Source organism: Cebus imitator, unplaced genomic scaffold, assembly GCF_001604975.1.
Source record: "Cebus imitator isolate Cc_AM_T3 unplaced genomic scaffold, Cebus_imitator-1.0 Scaffold207, whole genome shotgun sequence".
Lineage (NCBI taxonomy): Eukaryota > Metazoa > Chordata > Mammalia > Primates > Cebidae > Cebus > Cebus imitator.
Window position 1 is genome coordinate 948,393 of NW_016107522.1, and position 25,649 is coordinate 974,041.

Sequence of the window (25,649 nt, forward strand, 5' to 3'; positions counted from 1 at the left end):
GCCTGAACCCGGGAGGCGGAGGTTGCGGTGAGCCGAGATTGCACCATTGCACTCCAGCCTGGGTAACAAGAGCGAAACTCCGTCTCAAAAAAAAAGTAAATAAGAAAAAGAACAGGCAAAATATCTGTAACTTAATACTGATGAAGGATATGGTGAAATTTATTTTTTGGTCCTGTAAATTTGTTTAGTTCTTCAGGAAATGTGATTGACAATACTTAATAGCCACTAAAGTATTTGTATCCTTTGACTCCATAATTTCATTTCTGATATTTTCTTGACTCTAAAGAAATTTCCAAATGTGGAGAAAGTTGGATATACAAATTGTTTACAGGTTGAAAGCCATCTGTATGTCCAGCAGTAAAGAATAGCTGGAGTAAACTCTGACAGACTCATGTGGTAAATGGCATGTTATTTCTTATTCAGGATGCTTCTTGTGTAACAACATGTGAAAATCTTTATGCTACAGTAGTAGGAGAAGGAAGGAAATTGTTAGTCTGTATCTTCACCTAATGTTTATGCAGGTACCTAGAAAGGATTATGTAGAGATGCAGCTAAGTGGGCTGGGATAGTGAATGTTTTGTGATTATATTTTTCCCTTTTCTCTGTTTTGCAGGTTTTCTGGAATGTTTTTCTTATTTTTTAAAAATTAATTCATTCCTTTTCTCTTTGTACTCTTCTTGCTAAGAATTAAAAATTGGCTTAAGGTTCAATAACTCTCAGAAGCTAACATCAGTAGCTTTTCGCAGTTTTTGGTTAAATACAATTTCAAAGTGTTTTTCCTCTCTTTACATGGACTTTTCAATCCATTTCAGATCCATTATTAAGGTTTTGCAATCTTTGGAATGGACAGAATTATATAGTTGGCCACTGTCATAGTCTAGTCATTCTAGATCTGCAGTCCTTTTAAATGCTAAGAAGGTTGAAGGTTATATTGTACCAAAAAAAAAAAAAAAAAAACCAACAAAAAAACCTTTGTTTCCTGTGTCCTCCAGGTTAATGTTTTATCCTTTTGATCTTTCAGTGCAATTAAACTGAGGCCGAAGGAAGGGGAGACGTACTTTGATGTTGTGGCTGTCGTTGACCCTGTCACCAGAGACGCACAGAGACTTGCTCCCTTGCTCTTGGTAGGAACGCCGTGCAGGCAGTGTATATCACCTTTGTCTGAAGTTGTCATGTGCCCTGAAATTCGCTGAGAGCTTCATTTTCCTTGAGTTATCTTCAACAGGCACTGGACAATGCTGTGGGGTTCTAGGGCAGAGCAATTTTCACAAAGATTGACAGTGGCTCTGAAACAACTTCACAGCCCTAGAAAGTTGGTGCAAGTGTGGTTGGCAGCCTCATGTAATAAAAAAAAAGTGATTAACATTTTCGTTCAGAGTAAAACGTCCTGGAATTAAGTTACGCTATATTTTAATTTATAATGACAAAGAGGTAAAATAAGTATGTTTTGGTGTTTGTCCTTTTTTATAACTACCATGGATTTTTTGTCTTGTCATGTCTTTTAGACATGTATAGCATTTTGCAATTTTAGGACATTTAAAAGAGCTCTGACAAAGACACAGCCACTCCAGCATTCATTGCCGAATAAATCCCTGACCTTTTTTGTGAGTATTGGTGTCTCTGTTTTTTCATCCTCTGGCATGTGAGTGGTCACTATGAGGCCTGTAGTTTTTCCATGATCTGCCTGCTGCCGCAGGAACTGCCTTCGTGTGAAGAGCAGTGAGCTGCAGCAGTCTACCTCCCATTATTTTGGCTGTGTCCTATGTATGTGTGATTTAGATTTTGCAGTATAGTTGTCATTTCAAGAAGTTTCTCCAGTGCAGACTCTGGCTGTTACTATCTTTATACCTTTTCTTGAGGTATTAATGTAAGTGTCAAATACCACATTTCTGAAGAAAAAAATTCTAAATATTTTGTCATCTGGTTTTCCTTTTAGGTTTTGGCTCAGCTGATAAACATGAATCTGAGAGTATTTATGAACTGCCAATCTAAACTTTCCGACATGCCTTTAAAAAGGTAAAACATTCTATGTAAGAAAACAGTTGAAGAAATGGTGCTAAATCCAAGTTCTGATACTGCATGTTAGAGGATCAGATGGGTTTATAGGTGGATATCATTTGAAATGGTTTCAGTCGTTTGAAATGGTCATTTACTAAATGTTCATTTTTGTCAAATTTCACTCTAATCAGAAGTTCTAAAAACAGTGTGTTTAGAGCATTTAGGTAGCATTAACCCAGCCTATTTGTATTTGTGCCTTCTCTTTTTTCCCCCGAGATAGAGTCTCGCTCTGTTGCCCAGGCTGGAATGCAGTGGCATGATCTTGGCTCACTGCAGCCTCTGCCTCCTCAGTAGCTGGGATTACAGGCACACACCACCACGCCCAGCTAATTTTTGCATTTTTAGTAGACTCAGTGTTTTACCATATTGACCAGGATGGTCTCAAACTCTTGGCCTCAAGTGATCCACCTGCCTCACCTCCCAAAGTGCTACGTTTACAGGTGTGAGCCATCATGCCTGGCCTCATTTGTGCTTTTCATCTTAAAAGAAGAATATTCATTTCAACTTGGAATATACATGTTAGAAGAAGCTTGTTTAGCTGTATATTGTCATGAGCTTTGGAATGGTCATTTATGAAAAAAGTGATAGAAAAAGCCGTTAGTGTTGTGGCTATGGGAAATTTCTAACTTGTCAATGTGCTGTGTTTTATAGGTTAGCTTCTAAGTGGATTGAAACAGCATTTACAAGTAACCAAAGGGTTCCCAGCTTCCATCATTATTCTTTTGTTTTTGTTTTTGTTTGTTTTGTTTTGTTTTGTTTCATCATTATTCTTGTGTAGGAGAAATGTTTAGATTATTAGTGTTTTCGGGACTAGCCTGAGAACTCAATCAGCATTTAGGAATTGTTTTTAAAGAGAAAAATTAATCCTCCCTCAAGGGAAGAAAATGCCCAGGACCTAATTGTGACCCCGACAGCAGCCATCCGAGTGAAGTAGTGGCCTCCTCCTTAGTGCTGTCCTTGTTTGCCTTCTCTTGCATCTGCAGCAACCACAGGCATCATTAGGTCAAAAGATGATTTTGGAAACATTTTTCCCAATCTGGAAGGATACTCCTCTACATCTCATTTGTTTTAACCAGTTGTTTACCTGTGTGGGGGCTTGTACACTCAAGTACTGTTGCCACATTAAAAAAAACTAACGCTTTCCTTTTCAATTTCAGCTTTTACCGTTATGTCTTAGAACCAGAGATTTCTTTTACTTCAGACAATATCTTTGCTAAGGGTCCAATAGCAAAATTTTTGGATATGCCTCAGTCTCCACTATTCACTCTGAATTTGAACACGCCTGAGAGCTGGATGGTAGAATCTGTCAGAACACCATATGATCTTGATAATATTTATTTAGAAGAGGTAAGAATATCATTGCTTCCAAATATCTAATCATGTATAATACAACAGATTGAATTATAGTCTAGGTGGACATCTGAGACATTAGTGTCCAGGTATGATATATAAATAACAGATTTATTCACATGGAATTCGTATACCATAAAATTTGCCCCTTTAAAGTGTGCAGTTCAGAGTTTTTAGTGTATTCACAGAGTTTTGCAGCCATCACCACTATGTAATTTTAGAATGTTTTCATCATCCCCAGCAAAAGCCCCATACTCATTAGCTGTCATTCTCCATTCCCCCTAGCCTCTCGAAACTGCTAGTCTACTTTCTGTCTCTATGGATTTGCCTATTCATTTTGTCTGAATAGAATCATGTAGTCTTTTGTAACTGGCTTCTTTCACATATCAAATTGTTTTTAAGATTCATCCATATTGTAGTATGTATCAGTGCTTCAATTCTTTTTAACTTGCCAGATGATATTTCATTTATGGACATACCACATTTTATTTATCGTTTCACAAATGGACATTTGGATTGTTTTTACTTTTTGGCTATTATAAATAATGCTGCTATGAACATTGTGTGCAAGTTTTTCTACTGATACATGACTACAGGATGTCTTTGCATTTATTTAGGTCTTTACTTTTTTTCAACAACATTTAGTATCTTATCCTCATTCATATTTTTTGAATAACTTCCTTGTGTTTTTTTCTCCTTTCTCTTTCCAAGCCACTGTTTTTAATTGTATACAGTCATTAACCACAACCATAGCCAAGATGCAGAACATTTCTGTTACCCCAGAAGTTCTTTTGTACCCATTTGCAGACAGTACACTCCTCTTGCCCTGGTTTTAGGCAACAGCTAATCTGCTTTCTGTCATTATAGTTTTGTCTTTTCTTGAATTTCTTAATATATGATTGTATATTATGTAAATCCTTTTTGCCTGCTTCCTTTACTTTGCATAATGCATTTCATATTTATTCATGTTGTCGCTGAGTGCCTTCAAGTGATTGGATTTTTGGCATTGCAGGTGGACAGTGTAGTGGCTGCTGAATATGAGCTGGAGTACCTGTTACTAGAAGGTCATTGCTACGACATCACCACAGGCCAACCTCCACGGGGACTGCAGTTTACTTTAGGAACTTCAGCCAACCCAGTCATTGTGGACACCATTGTTATGGCCAATCTGGTAAATAATCCATTCACCAGATAGTGATATTGTAGTTCTGTTAATTTGGGCACTATAATTTATGATGGAGCAATTAGCATTCTTAACCACAGAGTGAGATTAAAATTGATTATGGGCTGAATTTGGTCAATACAGAAATCGTTAGTTCAGCTAAATTTGTAGGTTAGAATTACATGTCAAGGAAAAACGTGCTGGTGGAATACTCAGCTATAACTGAATTGTCCCCTGAAAATAGATTGCTCATGAGCTAACAGCCTTTAGAAGTGCGATGCTTATTCACGCATCACACGTTGATTCTTTCCTGAAGCACAGCTAAAGAGCAGATGATTTATTGGCGTGACTGGCCTTTATTGGGGTAGTTTTTCTTTGTTGTTGTTTTTGAGGTGGACTCCCAGCCTGGAGTACAGTGCTGTGATATTGGCTTACTGCAACCTTTGCCTCCTGGGTTCAAGTGATTCTCCTACCTCAGCCTCCTGAGTAGCTGGGATTACAGGCGCCCACCATCATGCCAGCTAATTTTTCTTCCTTTTTAGTAGAGATGGGGTTTCACCATGTTAACCAGGCTGGTCTCCAACTCCTGACCTCAAGTGATCCACTCACCATGGCCTCCCAAAGTGCTGGGATTACAGGCGTGAGCTACTGCAAACTGGCCTGTGCTAGAGTTTTTAATGTGTAGTTTTGGTTTAAGAGTTGCATTGATATGTTTACCATCTTACAATATAGGTGATTGATATTTCAGAAATAGAAGTAACTATTCCTTAGAAATAGCATTTTGGTGTTTTGAAGAGAGCTAACATTGGACTTTTCTTCTTTTCCAAGGGCTACTTTCAGCTGAAAGCCAACCCAGGAGCTTGGATCCTCAGACTTAGGAAGGGACGCTCTGAAGATATTTATAGAATCTACAGGTAGGAGTAAGTGCTGCAGGTACATTTTCCCAGAATCTTTAGAAATGAGCATTAGCTCTAATCAAATACTACCCTGGCAGTTAACCAGGCAACATGAATTTAATTTGCAGTTGTGTGTGTGATGAGACAATGGTTTTTCCAGGAAATCGAACACGGAAGAATTGTTAGATAGAATTAGATAATAAGAGGTATAGATGTTAATGAGTATAGTGAGGCTTTATTCTTTAACTATTCCTTTGTGCTAACAATATCCCAGAATCCGATCGTTCTGTCACTGTGATGCAGCTCATAGATAGGCAGATGAGAAACTTGAAAGGAGAAAAGAAGGGAAGAACAGCCAAACTTTTCTGCCCAGAGAGACTATGTGTTGACCCTGAGTAATTGGCAAATGCACAGTACAAATAAGCTTTGGTCTGGAAGCCATGCTGTTAGTGCAGGTCCTCCTTGATCTCTGGTGGTATGGTAGTACTCCTAAAACATTCCCTCTATAGCCAGGTTTTGCCTTAAGGTTTACTGCACAGATTTATTAGTTTAAAAATAATTATGTTGGCCTGTCATAATGACTCACACCTGTAATCCCAGCACTTTGGGAGGCCGAGGCGGGTGAATCACAAGGTCAGGAGTTTAAGACCAGCCTAGCCAAGATTATGAAACCCCATCTGTACAAAAACTACAAAAATTAGTCAGGCACGGTGGCAGGCAACTGTAATCCCGGCTACTCAGGACACGGAGGCAGGAAAATTGCTTGAACCTGAGCGGCAGAGGTTGCAGTGAGCCAGGGTCGTGCCACTACACTCCAGCCTGGATGACACAGTGAGACGACTCAGTCTCAAAAAAAAATAAATGTTGCCTTTAAAAAAGTTTGGTATCAGTTCTGCTTAACACAATTTAAGTTAGTTTTAAGCTGTGTGAAAAGACTTCCTGCTAATTTGTTTAGGGGATGATTTCCATTAGAGTGCATTTGAAGCAACCTGTAGTATGTCCTTGCTGCCTTAGCTCCATAGTGACACACGTGAAACAGCGGATTAGTGCCTGGTTCTTACCCAGGAAAAAGAATAATTCTTTATTATAATAACATCATTGTAAAAAGTAGAAGATCTTCTTCCAAATAACACCTTTTTCAGATAGGGTTTTAAAAAGTTTTGGATGCACTTCCAAATTCCTTCTCTTTTGGGTGCCCTGGCTCTTGCCAGCTTTCCCCTTCCCAGGAGCGTGGTGCCCCCTCTTCCTAGCTGTTCAGGGCTCCCCCAGCAGAATGTTACTTTGCCTGAGAACCCTACTCTCTGCTAGATGACAGCAAATGCAGTGAATTCCTATTATAATTATGACTTTCTTCACTTTGCTGGAAATTTTTGGCATTGCTGTTGATTAGTAGGGAAACATTACTTTTTCTTCCTCTGCTCCTGTCTGCCTTCAAATAGAGTTTTTTATAGTTCTTCTTGTAGTGTACAGACGCCAGGTTGAGTACAGGGCCTGTTCTTGACTTATTGTTGCCTCCAGGCAGAAAGAGATTCCTTTACAACACTATTCCAGTTAAAGACTAGTTGCTGAGCATGATGGCTCACGCCTGTAATCCCAACACTTTGGGAGGCCAAGGCGGGTGGATCACTTGGGGTCAGGAGTTTGAGACCAGCCTAGTCAATATGGTGAAACCCTGTCTCTGCTAAAATACAAAAATTAGCCAGGCGTGGTGGTGGGCACCTGTAAACTCAGGTATTTGAAAGTTGAAGCAGGAAAATCACTTGAACCTGGGAGGCAGAGGTTGCATTGAGCCAAGATTGCACCACTTCACTTGAACCTGGGCGGACAGAGCGAGAGACTGTCTCAAAAAAAAAAAAAAAAAAAAATGTGGAAGGAGTGCACTTCAAGTTGAGAGGGGCCTGTTCCCTCTGCACTCAAAGGCACTGTGCGTGGCTCAGAGCTTGTGAACACAGGTGGTTGTTTAGTACTCACCATGTGGTTGCCACACATGGATGCCTCTCACTGTGTGATGGGTAATTTGAAGGAGGACTCATAAAGGAGGTTTGGGCACGCACCCTATATAAAGAGAGAAGATTTCAACACTTTCTTCTGTGCAGCTGGAAGGAGCTTAAGGAGCAAGAAGATAGTTTGATCTGGAAAACTCCTTTATGAGAAAAATGATGGACTCAGATGCTCTGAGAACATTTGCTGCCTTTTGAGAATTGTGCCTTGTAATATCTGTCTTTCTTTTCTTGCAAAGCCATGATGGCACCGATTCTCCCCCTGATGCTGATGAGGTGGTTATCGTCCTCAACACCTTCAAAAGCAAAATTATTAAAGTGAAGGTGAGTTTGGTAAAAGTAGTGGCATTCTGTTATTAGACAGCTGTCATGTAAAAATATGTATCTTGGAACCAGCCCAAGAGTCTCTGGAATTTGCTGTGGCAATTGTAGAGATACTGCTTTAAGGCAAAATGTCTTCGTAAATGTGAGTTTGTGGCTTTCCTCAACTGAAAGCTGGTACCTTTTGGGTAATCTCAGTGAGCAGAACATGTCCCATTTTATATAAAATGTTTTCATAGATGCTATCTTGTTTATATGGCCACAATTTATAGTGTTGTTGATTATTCTCTCCTCGGGATATTGGGGGAAATGGCAATGAAAATTTTCAACAGTGATAATAAAATGATAGTCCTATTTAATTTCTGCTGACTTCCATTCTCAGAATTTTGAAGTTCTTAGTGCCTTAAATTCAAGTAGAGTATATTCTGGAATAAATACTCATTACACACAGTGAAACCTAAAACAGACTATGCATTGTTGAGCAGAAAAATGGTCACAGTGCTACCGAGAAGCAACCCCTGTTTGTGCTAGTGAATCCTGAAAACTGGTCATTACGTGAAATACCTCCCTCCCAACAGCTGGAGCCCCAGCAACCACACTCTTCTCTGGAACTAGCTGTTGGTCATTGAGTCATGCTTCTGCTTTCACTCAGACTGTATTTCTTGCACAGTTGAATTTGCGGTTCTTTGCCTATGTTGCAAGCTGAAAATGGGGCTGGTCTAATTAAAAGAGGTTGCTCTCTCCTCACATAGGTTATCATGTGAATGTCCTGATGAAGATACTTCTGATGAATCCTTCTAGACTCTGGGTGGGGTTGTGCCTGTTTGTGAGAGAATTGATTAATAATTCTCTGTTAATGGCAGGCTCACAGTGTACATCCAATGAGAGGCAGTTTTATGCCTGTGAGACGTACTGGGAGTAAGGTTTATCACATTTGATTGCAGGTTCAGAAGAAGGCAGACATGGTGAACGAAGACTTGCTGAGTGATGGAACGAATGAGAATGAATCTGGATTTTGGGATTCCTTCAAATGGTAAATTGACATTATAAAGAGTTAGGTTTTTAAGAAAAACTGAGATAGAAACACTACCCATCCCTCCTTTTTGCATCTTGTGATCCTGTCTGGGCCTTTCACATTCTACATTGTGCAGCTACATCTCGCACTTGAATTTGGCATAGATGGGTATTTTACACTTGATTAACCCAAAAGAGGTTCTCCTAATGCAGCAGTTACTTCTGCTCCATACTTTGTGACTCTCACTGCCTGTGCCGGTTCTTCGGAAATTTGACTGCTCCTTGTTCAATTTGTCTCCTGTTGTATAAGTTGCATTCTGGTTCAGTCTCTTCCTAAAGCGACACTGTTGGGGAGTGAATATTCTTTTTGTTTTCCCCATAGGTTGGTTTTGTTGGTCTTGTGCTCTCTCTAGGATGTGAGGGAAGCTTCATAACCACTCCTGCTGCAGCTTATCTGCTAGGGAAGGATGGGAAGCGTCATCTCTTTCCTCTTACTTTAAAAGACTGCGTCCGTACCAGTATTTCAGGTGGTCTTGTTTTTGCCCTTATTGTTATAGGGGCTTTACAGGAGGACAGAAGACTGAGGAAGTGAAGCAAGATAAAGATGACATAATTAATATTTTCTCCGTTGCATCTGGTCACCTCTACGAAAGATTTCTTCGGTCAGTCTTGTTGATTATTTCACTATATATGTATGAATTTGTCAGTGTTCTTATTTAGAGCGAAAAGGTTTTGTGGGATTCTGCTCATTATACTTCTGTGTCTTTGAAGCACTCTGAGCTTTGTGAGTAGCTTGCCATTTATAAATGTATTTGTTTTGATCCCGTCAACTCTGTGAAGTTGAGCTATGTAGTCAGTGCCTCTGGATATCACAAGGCTGTAGCCCTTTAACATCACTGTTAAATAATACACATTCATGGACTGTGCTGTTTACTGCCTGCCAGACATTGCTTAACCCAGAGGTTAGGAGGCTGACATAGAGAATAGAATGAGAACAGAACCATGGAAAAGACTCATAGCATTTTAGAGCTGGGAGACATCTTAGTTCTTAAATATGAGCACTTCTATTTTATAAATAAGCTGAGGCCCCAAGTGTGAAGGGACTTGTCTAAGGTCACACAGCCAGAGCCAGAAGAGGCCATGGGCTAGGGCTCGTTGATGTAGTGGTCACCAAAGGCACTTGGGAGTACCTTGTTACAGTGAGGAAAGCCCAAGAGTGACTTTTCTCATTACCAGGGTTCTGTTCACTCTTAATTTTTCACTGCAGATCTAGTATAGAAAATCAAAATGTCGTTTGTCTTATTTTTAGCCCTTTTATTTCCAAGAAATAATATCCTACCTAAAATAGTGACACTAATAACAACTGAATTTGATTACATTACTCGATTCAAAATGTGGTTTTATTTTCTGAGTAAGGAGGCCTGAGCTGGTAGCCTCCCTCTCTCAAGCAGGGCCCCTGTGTAGGCTCCAGGAGGTGCTGTGATTACACATTCTTCCCTTAGTACCAGTTGCTGCTGTCGCATGACAGGGATTTTTGGAGAGTGATGTCAGTTACCCCAATGTCCAGTGTTCATCCGTACCATAATGATCAGTTCATGAAGCAGTTTATTTAGAGGTGTAACAGAATTAAAACATTTGCCTCTGTCAGTTAAGTGTAGTTTTATAGGTAAGGAATGCCCCTTCTCTTCAGTGATAACTTTATAAGCTAGAATAAGTACATTTTTTCCTTTTCCATCACTGAGCATCTGCCTAATTGAGCCATTAGTTAGCTCTACCATAAAGAGCGTTTAGGTGTCTTGTGATTGACTCTACATAATATTGAGGTTAAAACACGTTGGAAAGCTATTATTATAATCTACTTTTGTTTGGCAGCATAATGATGCTATCTGTGCTGAAGAATACCAAGACATCTGTGAAATTCTGGTTCTTGAAGAATTACTTGTCCCCCACATTTAAGGTTTGTTTCACAGGGAAAGGGAAAACATTCTTATTAAGGAGATATTTACTATATATTTTTGATGACTTCTGTTTTATCTGTATACTTGAACAAATTTTCCATTTACTAAGATACCCTAATTTGATTGCATATTTCTATTTTAATTATTCTTCGAGATTGGTCTATTTGAGGGAGACAGTTAAATTGTGACCTGTTTGAAACTTGGATAATACAGTAGGAGAATCTTTTGTTGTTGCTATTAGGAGCAGTGTCTTACTGAGATAATGTTTTCTTCCTCTGAAGCCTGCATGCCTGCTTTAATGTAGAAAGCACAACAATGGTTTATACTGAGGAGAATGATTGGTGTTAACATGAACCACTCCCAGATGATGTATGGAAGTAATGCTTCCTCTGTGCAAAGCAAAACATGTACTTGAAATGTTTTCTGCATTATTTATGTCGGCCAGTATTTGTCATCTAAGTTGATTTATTTGCATCCTTTTTTTTTTCTGTAGAATTTACTAAATGACGTTTAATATATTCAGTAACCATTCTCCTTGATAAGCACTTTACTGCTGGCCCCCTAAAGGTGCTTGTACTTAGAATCTGAAAGACTTATTCATTAAGGGCAACACATTTGTCCAGAGTTCTGGCTTTGCCATCTTATTCCCTGGGTCAGATCTGGCCTTTAGGAAGGCTTGTCGTCAAGCTCAACAAATGCTTTACTGAAATCAAGTTTAGACAAATGGACTTAAAATATTCATGTGCTGTAAAAACACACACAGAGGGACATAAATCTAAAATCATTCTCTTGAACATTCTGTCATTTCATCTGGTGACCAGAAGTCATAAAGAAATGGGGATTTGGCCGGGTGCGGTGGCTCAAGCCTGTAATCCCAGCACTTTGGGAAGCCGAGGCGGGTGGATCACGAGGTCAAGAGATCGAGACCATCCTGGTCAGCATGGTGAAACCCCGTCTCTATTAAAAATACAAAACATTAGCTGGGCATGGTGGCGCGTGCCTGTAATCCCAGCTACTCAGGAGGCTGAGGCAGGAGAATTGCCTGAACCCAGGAGGCGGAGGTTGCGGTGAGCCAAGATCGCGCCATTGCACTCCAGCCTGGGTAACAAGAGCGAAACCCCGTCTCAAAAAAAAAAAAAAAAAAAAAAAGAAATGGGGATTTGACAGAGGTTTACATCTACTTTTCTATATTGTTATGAGTGGGTTAGGGCCAGTCTTTGTAAGATCACTGTTTTGGTAAATGTGTTTTATTTGTCCTGTATCATGGTGGTTGGCTTACATTATGAAAGCAGTTTTCTCAATCAGAAGAAATGATTATTTGTTGTTCCCCCTGTCTACAAATAGGAGTTCATACCTTACATGGCAAATGAATACAATTTCCAGTATGAGCTTGTTCAGTACAAGTGGCCCCGGTGGCTTCATCAACAGACTGAAAAGCAGCGCATCATCTGGGGTTACAAGATCCTCTTCCTGGATGTACTTTTCCCACTAGTTGTTGACAAGTTCCTGTTTGTGGATGCTGATCAGGTAGGCCCTTAAAGGCCAAGTTTTGACAATTTGTATTGAAAACAACAAATGGCTTATTTCTTTTTAAATGCTCTCTTTTCAGTTATGAAAAAGGACATGCTTATTTTACATTTAGAAAATGTGGAAACATGTATTGCACAAATGTGATCACTTTTTAAATTTGCGTTTAGTTTATCTCCTTTGTATCTTTTTCTGTGTCTTTTTAACATCATTGTCATAACATAATGTGTGCACTTTTGTATCTGACTTAATTCATTTAACACGAAAACTGAAAATTAGAAAATTAGCATTTAGCAGTGCTTGCCATCATTTCTAATTATCTGCCCAAAATATAGAGTTATTGTCACTGGTGATAAACGAAGCTCAAGTGGATGCATGGCTTTGGCAATAGGGAACCTCCGGATATTCTTCCAGCTGTCAGGATTTGACTTACTGAAAGGGAACATATTATTTTAGAGCATACAAACTCAAAACAGCATAACTGTTCTTCTGCCCACATCCTTCCATTTCAGCCCAAGCAGGCAGAAACCTGAGTCTGTCATCTGAATGGAAGGGTGTAATGTGTGTGAAAGTCACTGGGACAGAGGCTTCACTCACCTCTTTGGAATTCTATTCCGCTGGCTCAGCCTGAAGCTTGCCTTCCTAACTCTAACATAGCCACATTTAATCCTTGTTGAGTACTTAAGACGGAAAAGGCATTATTCTACATCTGTCCGTCCGAATGTTAACTTACATATTACTCCTCCCAGCAACCCTGTGACATAGGTACTATCATTATCTCCATTTTACAGATGAAGAAACTGAGGCACAGAAAGGCTAAGCAATTGAAATTTGTTTTATTTCTACTCCCACACACCTTGCCGAGTGTCTTACATGTTAGTGAGGTCAACCAGCTAATAAGTGGAGGAATCAAAGTGTATCCATCGGTAGTGCCTGTACCACTAACCACTGAGCAGCCCTCCATGCTGCCTTAAGTGAGCCACTCTGTATCTTAAGGAAACTGCATTAGAGCTGTCTGCATGGTTGCTTAACAGATGACTTTTGGTATTCTCCAGATTGTACGAACAGATCTGAAAGAGTTAAGAGATTTCAATTTGGACGGTGCTCCTTATGGTTACACTCCTTTCTGTGACAGCCGAAGAGAAATGGATGGCTACAGGTTCTGGAAGTCGGGGTACTGGGCCAGTCATTTAGCTGGGCGAAAGTATCATATCAGGTACTGAAAAGAAGCACTCCTAACACTGTTATGGAGTTTTCCTTAAAATTGATTTTGTGTAGTTAAAATTGTGAATAGGCAATACATTAGTGTGCTTGAAAAAGAAAAATTAAAAAAAAATACACAGTGGCCAGGTGCAGTGGCTCACACCTGTAATCCCAGCACTTTGAGAGACCAAGGCAGGTGGATCACCTGAGGTCAGGAGTGCATGACCAGCCTGGCCAACATGATGAAACCTCATCTTTACTAAAAATACAAAAGTAGCCAGGCGTAATGGCAGGCGCCTGTAATCCCAGCTACTCAGGAGGCTAAGGCAGGAGAATCTCTTGAGCCCAGGAGGCGGAGGTTGCAGTGAGCTGAGATCACACCACTGCACTGCAGCCTGGGCAACAGAGTGAGACTCCATCTCAAAAAAAAAAAAAAAAAAAAAAAAAAAAAAAAAATGCATGGTGTAAAAAAAATTCCTAATCCTGTCTCTCTCTTTCCTACTCAGTTCCTGCTCTCACAACAGATAACCTCCCAACTTATTTACTGTCTATCCTTCCAGATGTTCTTCTTACATAAACAACTGTGAACGTGTATTCTTGTTTTACACAAAATATGCTGCCTATTTATACATTTTGTAACTTGGCTTTTTTTTTCTTAATGTCATATACATCTTCTCAGTATATCGAGAGATACCTTATTCCTTTTCATAGCTGCATATTATTCCAGCGTGTGTGTTATTTATAGTTTTTTCCTATGACCTACAATGTTGCAACGTATAATCTGCTAAATAAATGATTTTTCATATCTCAGATATATTTGTGGGATAAATTCCTAGAAGTAGACCCTTTAGGTCTAACAGTGTGTGCGTTAGATTTCTAATGAGCACTCCATTATTTTCTCTGTGAGAAGTGTGATTTGGAGGATGTGCAGGGAAGAGGAACCTGTAGAAAGTGGCACATGCAGAGATCACTACTGGGGTGTAGTGATTGCAGTTTCCTTCTTTATGTTCCTGGTCCAAAAGAACTGTAAGGACTATAATAACACTGGGGTTTTCCCCTTATAACATTGAAGACATCATCAGGATATCATTGAATAATGCTCATTTACCAGTTACTGTGGCTTTTATTTATTACTGCTGCATTTGCTAGAAATCTTTTGTCAGAGATTCTTTTGGATGACAAATATGGAACAGTGACAAAAGCATAGCACAGTATAAATTTTACAGTGACTTTCTTAGAGATCTTTAAAGTAGCACACTTTAACTCCACTGTAGGGCCACAGCATACCTTTTCAAAGAAAAGCCAGAATATTTGGCTAGTGACCTGTTCCATTACTCAGTGGGTTTAGTTTTCCTGTCATAATCCACGGTTGATTGTAACAAGTGGGTCTTCTTTATTCAGTGCACTATATGTTGTGGATCTGAAGAAGTTTAGGAAAATAGCTGCTGGTGACAGACTCAGGGGACAGTACCAAGGTCTGAGTCAAGATCCTAACAGCCTTTCAAATCTTGATCAAGTAAGTATCCATTTTTTATGGTTAACTTTGAGTGACAGGTATACAGTGTTGCATCAGAAAATGAAGTATTATTTGTGTCTTCACTTCTCTCCTTTCTCAAGATGGTGTCTTGTTTTCTCATGGTGTGTGTGTGTGTGAGAGAGAGAGAGAGAGATTTTTATCTGCCTTCAAGAGTAGATATATCAGCATGAAAAATGTCATAGATCTGATGCTCGTTGGGGAGAGAGATGGAAGGAGAATGCTGCCTCTCTGAACCATTACCATGTCTTTGTATTTTGTACTCAAACTAATCTCATAGATTTGTTTCTCTACCTGCTAGGGTCAATTTGTTTTTCTACTGTAGGAACTAAATAGCTCAGGATTCATAGTATAGAATCACAGTAAAGTATCACAGTTTCCCCCTTTTTTTATGTCAGAAACCATAGTGTATTTAAAGGCTAGCTAAATTACTGTTTGTTAATGTTAAGCATTTTTCAGAGGTGAGATTGTAGTTTAAGGGTTTTAGATACATATTTCACATATTTTAAGCATTTTGTTTCGCTGAAGTCTACTTAAATTTTTTCAAACCTTTATTGTGATATGTAGCATCCATAAAGAAAAGTATATAAAACAAATACATATTCACATACATCCAGGAATTCTTACGAAGCAAATACCCATATACCACAACCTAGTTCAAGAAATAGAACATTATTAACATCCCAGAAGCCACCCTTCCTTCCTAACAAAAGTGGCTAGCATCATGACTTTTATGATAATCATTAGCTTTTCTTTGTGTGTAGATTTACTGTTTAAGAATAAGCATGTATCCTTAAACACTAGTTTAATTTGCTCATTTTCTTCGCCTGTATCTCAGTGGAATAATAAAACTCTTTCTTTCTTTCTTCTTTTTTTTTTTGAGATGGAGTCTCGCTCTGTTGCCCAGGTTAGGGTGCAGTGGCATGATCTGGGTTGCATTCACTGCAACATCTACCTCCCGAGTTCAAGCGATTCTCCTGCTTCAGCCTCCTGAGTAACTGGGATTACAGGCGTGTACCACCATGCCTGGCTAATTTTGTATTTTTAGTAGAGGCAGGGTTTCACCATGTTGGCCAGGCTGGTCTCGAACTCCTGACCTCAAGTGATCCACCCCCTTTGGCCTCCCAAAGTGCTGGGATTATAGGTGTGAGCCACTGCACCAGATGAACTCTTTTGAGTCCAACTTTTGCTCAGCATTATGTTGTGTGATTCATCCATGTTGCTGTGTGTAGTGGTACGTTTTATTTATCCATTCACATTTGGGTTGTTTTCAATTTTGACTTCCATGGATATTGCTACTGTGACTACTCTTGCACGTGTGTACTATTCCAATTGTTTATACAACTACAAGTGGAACTGCTGGGTCATCAGATATGTGTATCTTTAGTAGCCAATTCCAAAGTTTTTCAGCGTAGTTCTAATTTACATTCCCATTAGGTGTGTAAGAATTCCTGTTGCTCCATGTTTTGACCAATACGTATTGGCAGTCTTATTTTGGTGGATGTGAACTGACATCCCATTGTGGCTTTTTATTGGAGAGTTTAATCCATTTACATTTAATGCAATTATTAATGAGGGAGGATTTAGAGCTGTCATTTCTTATTTGTTTTCTATGTGTTACATCTTTTTTGTTCCTCAGTTCATTACTGCCTTGTTTTGTGTTAAGTATTTTCTAGTATATCATTTTCATTTTACTATATCTTTCTGAGTTATTTTCTTTGTGTTTGCTGACAAATTATGTATCTAAATATAATCTCTGAATTATAGAACATGTATTATATACCAACTTGGTCATTATTTATTACCTTTTTTATATATTGCTGGATTCTTTGTGCTAGTATTTAAGATTTTTTCATTTATGTTTTTGTGTGACATTGGTTTGTAATATCCCTATCAGGTTGTTATCAAGGCTATGGTGACTTCACAGAATAAGTTGAATTTTATTCTTTTCCATTTACTTGTAACTGGTTTGTGTAAGATTGGCTTTATTTCTTTTTTTCAGAGACAGGATATCACTCTGTTACCTAGGCTGGAGTTCAGTGGCACAATCATAGTTCACTGCAGCCTCAATTTCCCAGGCTCTAGCACTGCTCCCATCTCAGCTTCTGAGTGGCTGGGACTACCGGCACTCACCACCATGCCTGGCTAGTTTTTTGTTTATTTTTTTGTAGACGTAGAATCTCCCTCTGTTGCCCAGGCTGGTCTTGAACTCTCGGGCTCAAGGGATCCTCCCACTTGGCCTCCCAAAGTGCTGGGATTACAGGCATGAGCCACAGTGCCCGGGTCTACTTACTTTAAAATTTATGTGATACCTGGTATCTTCTAATTGATGGAGCTACTGTGGATCTGATTCTGTTGTATTATTTCTGTTATTCTTTTGTTCATATCGTCTCTCACGTATCTGCTTATTTTCTATAGTGTGTCAGGCATGTTTTTGCAGAATTAGTTTGGGGAATAATTTGAGTTCAAAAATGATACCATCCAACAGTATTTGTTTTGTTTTGTCACACTTTTTTTCAGAAACTTGGGGGCCCTGGCTATCCAGGATTATTTTAATCCATTTTAAGGATTCTGATGACTGGAAGTTGAGCTGCATTTTTCTCAGGCCTTTTTTGGCTTACTCTAAATTGTGATGTGTATTCTTTTGGTATACCAAACCAAAGCAAAGGGTTTCACTAGAACTCCCCTCAACCACCGCAGATCTTATATACAAATCTTCATTACCTCAGGCCTGCGTAGCAGCATAGATCCAGAGGGAAAAACCCAATTCCGGGGTTATCTTTTCTGTTCTTAGTTCTCCCCTCATTTAGTAATTATTGTCTTGTAGTTCTCTGGTGCCTTCAAAAGGTGTATGCTTTTTGTAATTCATTCAGCTATTCTAGTTTTCCTCAGGAGGGGTGCTAGTCTCATTTCTCTAGTCCCCAAATGCTGAAAGTGGAGTTCTACTATTTTTCAAGCAGAGCACAGAGTTGGAACTGATACTGTGTTGATTCAGCTTTCTGTAGCAGTGCCACAAGGTCAACAGTTTGTAAGACTTGAAGTGAAATTAAGATAAATCAAGATGAGTATTTAATACCCTAATCCAGCTTTTTTCTTTTCTTTTCTTTTTTTGAGAAAAGGTCTCTCTCTGTCACCCAGGCTGGAGTGTAGTGATGGGATCGATCATGGCTCGCTGCAGCCTTGAATTCCCTGGCTTAGGCAATCCTCCCACCTCAGCCTCCTGAGTAGCTGGGACGACAAACTCGTACCACCAGGCCTGGCTAATTGTTTGTATGTTTTATGGAGATGGGGTTTTGCCATGTTGCCTTGGCTGGTCTTGGAACTCCTGGACTCAAGTGATCTACCAACTTCAGCAGCTATTTTAAATTTTTGGTTTGTTGACAGGGTTTTGTAGAGAAGTATCATCTATTTTTGTACCATCATGGAACATTTTTTACAAGTATGACAGTTAATAATTTCTGTACATTTCTCTGTTCCATGTAAATCTTAGGACGATGGAACATTTTATTGTGGCAAAGTCAGACGGTCTCCTCAGAAAAAAGGTTTAAAGTATAGAGTAGAATTGGCTAGAAAAAATAATGTCATCTATTTGGGATCAAGTCTCAAGAGACAAGGTAGATTCAAAGCTTCCTTGACAGGAGACTGTAAAATTTACGAACCACCACTCTGTTTAGTTGACTTTCAAAAGTCAGTAGGAGTATTTTTCTTAGGATTGCCCTAATGAAGGGAGGTTTAGGTGCAGGCTCTTTTAAGTTTTAAGCCAAAGCTTTTCAGCTGCTTATTATGAGCAGATATTTTATGGATCCTCTAAAATGTATAGTTTTAAATAATTTCTCTAAGGCTTTGGTGGGGACTTTTTCCATTCTGACCATTTGTGATTAGCATGTGATCCATAATGAGCAGCTGCATCACTGATGCGCTGCATTTGTTTAAGTTCCCCTCAACTGGCTGGGCGCAATGGCTCATGCCTGGAATCCCAGCACTTTGTGAGGCCGAAATGGGTGGATCGCTTGAGTTCAGTAGTTTGAGACCAGCCTGGTCAACATGGCAAAACCTCATGTTTTGTAAAAATACAAAAATTGGCCAGGTGTGGTGATGACCCCTTGTAGTCCCAGCTACTCAGGAAGCTAAGGCACAATAATCTCTTGAACCTGGGAGGCAGTGATGGCAGTGAACCGAGCTCAGCAGTTTGAGACCAGCCTGAGCAACATGGCAAAACCCCATGTTTTGTAAAAATACAAAAATTGGCCAGGTGTGGTGGTAGGCCCCTGTAGTCCCAGCTACTCAGGAGGCTGAGGCACAAGAATCTCTTGAACCTGGGAGGTGGAGGTTGCAGTGAGCTGAGATCACACCACTGCACTCCAGCCTGGGTGACAGTGAGACCCCATCTCTAAATAAATAAATAAATACCACCAGAACTTTAGATACATGTGTTTTATTATTATTTTTTTTATTATTTACCAAACAGGATCTGCCCAATAACATGATTCATCAGGTGCCAATTAAATCCCTCCCTCAAGAATGGCTTTGGTGTGAAACGTGGTGTGATGATGCCTCTAAGAAAAGGGCAAAAACCATTGATTTGGTAACTGAGTCATGATTAATGACTTTTATTTAGATTCTTTAGGAATTTCCTAGCTTCTTATTTAGACTTTCTCTGTAATTGTATAGTTTGTTGGGGCTGTGTGTAAGGTTAGCTGAGAGAAAGGAGAGTAGACCATTCCAGCCTTTTAATAGGTAATAGAAGAGGGGCGCTGTTGTCATCCATCTGCTTCTTGCTGGATAGGGTTGATGTTTGGGGAGAGGCCAGATTGTAGGGATTGTCTTTCCTGGAGCTGTTGCTATTTTTGGAACAGCATCATGTCTTGTATTGTTCCATGGGTGAAAGCTTTAATACAGTCCTGTAAAAACTGGGTGAGGAGTCGTAAGAGGCAGGGGCCAAATGCTAGAAGGAGGGAAAGGGTTATGGTAGGACCCAGGAGGGGCAGTAGTCAAGGTGCCCAGGAGTTATGGAACCACTGGGGCCAGATGAACTGACTGTCTTTAAGTTTTTATGCTCGGTCTTTGAGCTTTTTGACAGCATCTCATACTGGCCCAGATTGATTGAGGTAGAAACAGCATTGTTTATTTAAAAAGAGGCACAGACCTCCTTTTTCAGCGGTGAGGAGGTCTAGGCCTCTGCAGTTTTGTAGGATGACTGCTGCTAAAGAGATTAATTGGTTTTGGAAGTGAGTGATAGAGTTTGCTATTTATTCTAGTGACGATTGGAAGTCTTGGGAGAGTGACTGGAAATATGATATTGAGGTTCCTAGGCGTCCTGCTTTTAACCTGACACTAGTTGTCACTCCAAGGGCTACTAATAAGGGAATGAACTGTATTGCTTTTTTTTGAGCGAGCGTGTAATGTAGCAGGGACGAGAGTTCTTGGTTTGGAGACTAGGTTATTGTTGGGGGTAAGGTAGACTGGGGGCAAGTACCTCTCCAGTTGGTAGGGAGACAGAAGTAGGTTGTGGATCCGCAGAGGAAGAAGGTAAGATGCCTGCGGTGTTAATGCAAACAGACAAGTGGATTGAGAATAGGTATTGGAGTGTGTAGATTCCTCGTTTGGAGGGGCTTGGTTCAGCTTCAACAACTCAGAGTGAGGAAGAGAGAGAGACCCCTTTGAGAACTTCTATCTGGCGGGGGGGTGGTGGTGAGGTTTCCATGTTTGAGAGGCAGGAAGGGAGGTCATGCGGAGGGGCTGGTTAAAGAGTCAGTTAGCTTCAGGGGAAACTGAATAATCTACTCGGAATGAGGTATGGGAAGAGAGATGAGAGATGGTTTGAGTTGAGCCACAGGCAGAGGGAGGGATGGTGCCTACGTGTATGTGTCTGTTGGAAGAGATAACACATAAGAATGGGACCTTGGATAGCAGGGTGAGGGAGTTTTGTATGGTTGTAATTGGCAGTGTATATGGAGAGAAGTTTGGTAGCTCCGTTAGCGAGGGCAGTGGGATAGTTTCCAGTGAGGGTGAGGACTCTGTCTACCAAAGGCAGAGCCTTTTTGGACGGTGTATGAAATGCAAATGGGAATATGGTCCCAGGGCTGAGAAATTGGGATGTTTGAGTAAGCAGTAGAAGAAAGGGAAAAACAGTCCAGCGATGGGAAGCAAGTGTAGAGTTGGAGCACAGTAACAAGGAGTGAGTGAGATGGAGAGATCATCTGAGCCTTGTAGACGTGAGAAGGGACTTTGAGGGAGCAGAGGTAGTGGGGTTGACTATTAAAAGAGTTAGGAGCTTGAGGAAGAATCGGAGTCTCTATCTGGGGGAAGGAGTTGGTAGGGGCTGTACTGGGAGGTGGCCTCTTCTAGAGGGCCTGTGAGGTGGCTGATAGCATCCCATGGATAGTCAAATTCTCCTTGCAAATGAGCAATGAATAGGTAGGTGAGTTAAGACTTTTCTATGTGTGGGAATGGGGAGAGAGGAGAAGACTTCTAATATTTGGTATGCTGTCGGGAGTGGGTGGGGGGCTGTTCCTTGTCATGAGGACCTTGGCATCTGGAGCAGGGGTGGAGGTGAACTATGAAGGAGTTACCGCTCATGGGTCTTCCTTGGGGACGGGCATAAGGCGGAGTTCGGTTGGAATAAGGAAGGTGCTGGAGAATCGGCAGAGGATGGCAGTTGGCAGGTCAGTGGGCGCTTCAGGAGCTCTTTTTAATCTAGAAAGATGGTACCAAGAGATATGTCCTGACAGTTTCGCTGTGGTGGGGATTGTGAGAAGAACTTGAAAGGGACCTTCCCACTTTGGTTTAAGGCTTGCTGGGTTAAGAGTTCTTAGGAAGACATTTCTCCTGGTAGGAAGGTCTGGTTGGTAGGGCCTTTGTGGAGCTTTGGGAGAGCCTAGTCTGCTTCTTCATGGAGGAGACGGTGGATGAGGAAAAGTATTGGAAGATATTCTCGTAGCTAAGAGTTAGAAAGGGGCCTGTTTTGTAAGAAGAGAGGGCGTCCATACATTAACTCAAATGGGCTGAGGAAGGAGGGTGCTTTTGGGCTGGCTCTGATGTGGGCTAGGGCTGTGGGCAGAAGGGAGGTCCAGGGTTTCTGGACTTCAAGAGTGAGTTTCGTTAATTGAGCTTTAAGGACCCCATTTGCCCTCTCAACTTTTCCTGATGACGGGTCGGTATGGGGTGTGGAGGTGTCACTGGACGCCGAGGAACTAAGAGACTTGTTGGGTGATTTGGGAGATGAAGCTAGGGCAGATGTCTGATTGTATGGAGTGAGGGAGACCAAATCTAGGGATGATTTCTATGAAAAGAATTTAGGAGACCGCTGCAGCTATTTCTGAGGAGTTGGGAAAGGCTTCTACCCATCCGGAGAAGGTGTCTATAAGAGTAAGAAGAAACTTAGTCTTTTTACCAGGAGGCATATGGGCAAAGTCTATTTGCTAGTCTTCCCTGGGACTGTTCATCTTAGCTGATGTGTAGGGATAGGAGAAGAGAGGAGAGCCCCTTGGGAGGAAGTGGCACAGCATATATGACAGTTTGAGGTTATGTCTTTGAGTGGGTAAATAGGTGGGGGAAGAGAAATAAAGGCAAAGGAGAAGATACAAGGGGTGTGCACCAATGTGGAAGGACTGGTGAAGGGATGTTAGACTTTCTTTGGTTTGTTCTCAGGGAGGATGAGGTTTTGATCTTTGACTATCCAGTTCCCTTGGAAGGAAACCCCTTGTTGTGACAAGGGCAGCAGGAGAGGGCATCCCCTGTCCTGCAGGTCCTGTCTGGAATAGAGGAGGTAGCCACCGAGTCAGACACCCCTAAGATGGAGGAACTGGAGGCCTGGAGGCCGGAGGAATCCCTAGGCCCAGCGCTGGGTCTTTTGAAAAGTCAGAGATGGTCAAGGGTTCCAGGTAAACGGCAAGAGTGTCTCCTACCCCGGCTGAGGCTCTGATGGTGGATGAGGTCACCAGCAATGGGAGAATCTGGGAGATCCTCTGGGTCTTCGGCAGGTTCGGGAAGGAGGAGGGTTGGCCGAGAGAGAGGCGATAGGAGAGGGAGAGAGAAAGAGCGAGTCCCTTAAGGATGCCTGGCCAGAGCCTACCCCTTTCCAGGTTTCGGCACCAAAATGTAAGGTTACTCAAGAGAAAGGGGAGTAGACCCAAAGTTAGGCAAGCAAGTTTTATTAACCTGCCAGGCTGCTCTGTAACAATCAGAGGAGACAATCCGGAGCTTACAAACCTAGGGGTTTATGTGGGGTGAGAGGGGCATAAGGGAGTTTTAGGACTCAGATAATCCATTAGCTTGTAACAGGCACAGAGATAGTTTAACTTCCTGTGACTTTGTGGTGGCAGTTTTAAAAGACAAGATTTTACAGTATGTATAAAACAGGAATTTACAAGTATGGATAACAAACATTTGTTTTCCCTGTCCTCCCCCAAGCTGCCCAAATGGCTGTAATCAGGCTTTACTCAATTTTAACACGTCTGGCAGCCTTGATTTGGTGCCTAGATAGAAGTTCAGAAATGCAGCTACAGAGCACTCAGAGTGGGGAAAAGGGGGTCAGCTTACGCCGGGTTAAGAGGGGGTTTTCTGAGGCAGCTTGTCGGTGAAACTGTGGACTTATAGAATATTTCAGTGTTTTTTTTTTCCCCACTTACATTAGGAAACCAAATCCCCTAGCATTTAATGGGACTGTTTTCACAACTTAGAATCTGCTGAGTCATTCCTTAGCTTCCAGTTTATCTCTGTGCCCTGTAATTTTGGGCTTTTACGTTTCCTGCCTTCCAGTAGCCACTCATAGGTTCTTTGTAGATGTAAATACAGCTTTACATAGCCCACTACCATATTGCTTCTGGTAGTATATCATTTGGTTCCTAACTGTTGTTTTTTTGTCCAGTTAGGACTTGTAACCCAAGAACCTTTGAATTCTCTATTATGTAGCCTTTCTTCAACTCAGTTGAAGTGTGTTCTTTTGACTTTCACAGTGTAATAATCCAATGACCAAAGAGCCCAAACTGGAAGCAGCTGTGCGAATTGTCCCAGAGTGGCAGGACTACGATCAAGAGATCAAACAGCTACAGATCCGCTTTCAAAAGGAGAAAGAAACAGGAACACTGTATAAAGAGAAGACAAAAGAACCAAGCCGAGAAGGTAAGCACAAATCATTGGCTTTAGGTCAGTACTTCTTTCCATTTATGATTTCTGCTTGTTGTAAAGACAGTAGAATAATGAATAAATGGAAGAGAAAAATCTCCCATTAATCCTTCCATTCTGGCATCAGTATATGTTTTTCATTTTCCTTTTATGTTGGTCTTCTTTTTTTTTTTTTTTTGAGATGGAGTCTTGCTCTGTTACCCAGGCCGGAGTGCAATGGTGCTGTCTCGGCTCACTGCAATCTCTGCCTCCCAGGTTCAAGTGATTCCCCTGCTCAGCCTCCTGAGTAGCTGGAATTACAGGTGACTGCCACTGCACCCAGCTAATTTTTGTATTTTTAGTAGAGATGAGGTTTTGCCATGTTGGCCAGGCTGGTCTCGAACTCCTGACCTTATGATCCACCTGCTTTGGCCTCCTTAAATGCTGGGATTACAGGCATGAGCCATCGTGCCTGGCCTTATGTTGGTCTTCCAAACAGTATTTATTAATGCAATTACTATCTTTTTTTCCTCTTTTTCTGGTAACAGGGATAAAGAGTATTTTAATTGTGACTATTGTTATTTAGGTTCATGAGTTTTGTGATACATAAACCGAACCTTTTGCAGATTTCTTGTCTGATTCTTTGTTTTTTTCATTAAATCTATCAGTATACTAGTGAATTAATAAATTTAGATCTAGACAAGTATGTATTTGAAATTCTTTTTTTTTTTTTTTTTTTGAGATGGAGTCTCCCTCTGTAACCCAGGCTAGAGTGCAGTGGTACAATCTAGGCTCACTGCAACCTACACCAGGTTCAAGCAATTTTCCCTTCTTAGCCTCCCGAGTAACTGGGATTACAGGTACCTGCCACTGTGCCCAGATAATTTTTGTATTTTTAGTAGAGACGGGGTTTCACCATTTTCGCCAGGCTGGTCTTGAACTTCTGACCTTGTGAGCCACTGCCTGACATTGTGAGCCACCGTGCCTGGCCTCTTTTTTTTTTTAAAGACAGACTCTAACTTTGTCACCCAGGCTGGAGTGCAGTGGCATGATCTTGGCTTACTGCAACCTCTGCCTCCCAGGTTCACATGATTCTCATACCTCAACCTCCCAAGTAGCTGGAATTACAGGCATGTAGCACCACACCCAGCTAATTTTTTATTTATTTACTTATTTTTAATTTTTTGTAATTTTAGTAGAGATGGGATTTCACCATGTTGCCCAGGCATGTCTTGAACTCCTGACCTCAAGTGATCCACCCGCCTCAGCCTCCCAAAGTGCTGGGATTACAAACGTGAGCCACTGCACCTGGATGAAAATGTATTCTTTAAAACAAACATGTTGGGAAGGAAATGGAATGCTTGTATTTAGTTTAGTGTAAGAATAGGAATTTAGTCTTTAATGTTTTCCCTATTGTGTGTGTCTTGAATAAGCTGGGCTCTAGATTTAAGAAAAAATTTAAATTTATTTACTTTTAAATTGTCACATAATAATTGTACATATTTATGGAGTACATAGTGA

At 40.8% G+C, this 25,649-nt stretch overlaps 1 protein-coding gene across 1 annotated transcript in view; it reads left to right on the forward strand.

Moving 5' to 3' along the window:
• UGGT1 (UDP-glucose glycoprotein glucosyltransferase 1) overlaps window positions 1-25,649 on the forward strand; it is a 119,364-nt gene that overhangs the window by 87,469 nt on the left and 6,246 nt on the right. The window contains exons 25-38 of the mRNA XM_037745657.1: window positions 1,022-1,124; window positions 1,937-2,016; window positions 3,216-3,405; window positions 4,421-4,579; window positions 5,399-5,484; window positions 7,706-7,790; window positions 8,732-8,820; window positions 9,359-9,463; window positions 10,674-10,758; window positions 12,104-12,286; window positions 13,342-13,502; window positions 14,891-15,005; window positions 19,492-19,608; window positions 23,981-24,146. Of these exons, the coding sequence (XP_037601585.1) occupies window positions 1,022-1,124; window positions 1,937-2,016; window positions 3,216-3,405; window positions 4,421-4,579; window positions 5,399-5,484; window positions 7,706-7,790; window positions 8,732-8,820; window positions 9,359-9,463; window positions 10,674-10,758; window positions 12,104-12,286; window positions 13,342-13,502; window positions 14,891-15,005; window positions 19,492-19,608; window positions 23,981-24,146 (1,724 nt within the window). The remainder of the gene's footprint in view (window positions 1-1,021; window positions 1,125-1,936; window positions 2,017-3,215; window positions 3,406-4,420; window positions 4,580-5,398; window positions 5,485-7,705; window positions 7,791-8,731; window positions 8,821-9,358; window positions 9,464-10,673; window positions 10,759-12,103; window positions 12,287-13,341; window positions 13,503-14,890; window positions 15,006-19,491; window positions 19,609-23,980; window positions 24,147-25,649) is intronic.